The sequence below is a fragment of the Vitis riparia genome, unplaced genomic scaffold, assembly GCF_004353265.1.
Source record: "Vitis riparia cultivar Riparia Gloire de Montpellier isolate 1030 unplaced genomic scaffold, EGFV_Vit.rip_1.0 scaffold760_pilon_pilon, whole genome shotgun sequence".
NCBI lineage: Eukaryota > Viridiplantae > Streptophyta > Magnoliopsida > Vitales > Vitaceae > Vitis > Vitis riparia.
Window position 1 is genome coordinate 58533 of NW_023269771.1, and position 1941 is coordinate 60473.

At 43.6% G+C, this 1941-nt stretch overlaps 1 protein-coding gene across 2 annotated transcripts; it reads left to right on the plus strand.

Annotated features, from left to right (window-relative positions):
- Positions 1–469: 469 nt before the first annotated feature.
- LOC117910490 (formin-like protein 20) lies at positions 470–1643 on the plus strand. 2 transcript variants are annotated; one of them, XM_034824560.1, is made up of 2 exons: positions 470–1162; positions 1325–1643. In XM_034824560.1, exons 1-2 carry the CDS (start codon positions 479–481, stop codon positions 1409–1411), a joined length of 771 nt encoding a protein of 256 aa, XP_034680451.1. In that variant the 5' UTR covers positions 470–478; the 3' UTR covers positions 1412–1643. The 2 variants fall into 2 exon arrangements, with proteins under 2 accessions (XP_034680451.1, XP_034680450.1); XM_034824559.1 differs by having other exon boundaries at positions 470–838; positions 974–1643.
- The last annotated feature ends 298 nt before the right edge of the window (positions 1644–1941 follow it).

Sequence of the window (1941 nt, forward strand, 5' to 3'; positions counted from 1 at the left end):
AAATTTAAAAACATATTTTTATGATATAAATTTAAGTTTATATTAAGATTATGGTGATTTTACGAAATATTTTTAATATTTAAATATTTTAATTTTTAAAGTATTAGAAAAGTTATGAATGGTTATAAAATCGTTACAAATCGTATTCTAAGTGAAATCGATTGAATGATGAGCTTTCAAGTTTGATCTCTAATTAATTAACTTCTAACGAGAAGATATGTTTGTGAGTGTGTGTGGGATCCATAGTAATCATGGCGCATGCAAAACCTTATGAAGGTTTCTGCAATATGCAGAAATTGAATGCCGATTAAATTAAAAAAATAAATATACCTCCCCACAAAGCATTAAACTTTTCTGACCATTTCAATTCAATTTTGTAATAAACCCTATTCAGTTCTTACGTACCAATTTAGCCCTATAAAAAGGTGGCAACGAAACCCTAGCATTCCCATGCAAAGCATACCACAAAACCCTAGCCATGGCCAGGGCTTCTTCCAACTTCGCCTTGGGTTTCTTTCTTTTATTGATTGCTGCTCTCCTTCATGCCACTCCTGCCTTTTCCGATGAGTTCTCGTCTCAGCTCTGCAAAGGCCATGGCTGTAACTCTAAATATCCACCTCCACCTCCACCTCCACCGCCCCCGCCTCCACCTCCTATAGACCCTGACTGTCCTCCACCGCCAGTGGATCCACCAATTGTGCCCCCAACTCCTTATTATCCCCATCCAACATCTCCACCACCTGATCCCTATGGCAAGGTTCCTCCGCCGCCAGCACCAGTACCAGCACCACCACCATATCCCGATGGCAAGGCTCCACCTCCAAATACCGATGGCAAGGCTCCACCTCCAAATACCGATGGCAAGGCTCCACCTCCATATCCCGATGGCAAGGCTCCACCTCCATATCCCGACGGCAAGGCTCCACCACCATATCCCCATGGCAAGGCTCCACCTCCATATACCGACGGCAAGGCTCCACCACCATATCCCGATGGCAAGGCTCCACCTCCATATACCGATGGCAAGGCTCCACCTCCATATCCCGACGGCAAGGCTCCACCACCATATCCCAATGGCAAGGCTCCACCTCCATATACCGATGGCAAGGCTCCACCTCCATATCCCGATGGCAAGGCTCCACCTCCATATCCCGACGGCAAGGCTCCACCACCATATCCCCATGGCAAGGCTCCACCTCCATATACCGATGGCAAGGCTCCACCTCCATATCCCGACGGCAAGGCTCCACCTCCATATCCCGACGGCAAGGCTCCACCTCCATATCCCAACGGCAAGGCTCCACCTCCATATCCCGACGGCAAGGCTCCTCCACCATATCCCGATGGCAAGGCTCCACCTCCACCGCCCTGCGATGAGCTAACCTATAATTCAAGGAAGCTTAAGGCCTAATCTATATTGAAACCTAGTTTACTTGGATGAATACATGAGTGCTCTAATCCTCTAAATAGCTAGTTAGTAGTTATTATGCAGGTCTGTGTCAGAGAAGAATAAACCCCATGGCTCTAATGCCCTACTGTAGTGTCATGTTCTGCTATGGAATTATGCTAGTACGTACTTCTGGGTAATGATTTGCCAATGATATATATCTCAATCCAGTATGGACCACTATCTTAATACCTCACCTTACAAGCTGATATGACTAGACCCTTAACACTTAAATTACCTTATAGGTCGTCTTCTTAAATATTTTAATATGCAGCAATGTTGAGTTCTGATTAGGCTGTAATGTGAACGGTATCTGATATGTAAGAGGCTATTAATTTAAGATAACTCCTAGACAGAGAAAATATTATGGATAAACTGATTAAGAGCTCATTTTAAATGATAAATAATTTTCACAATGTATATGGTTAAATAATGAAGCATTTAAAAAAGGAGATTAAGGCTTAAAAATCACAAGACATTAAGGGCCTATTTGG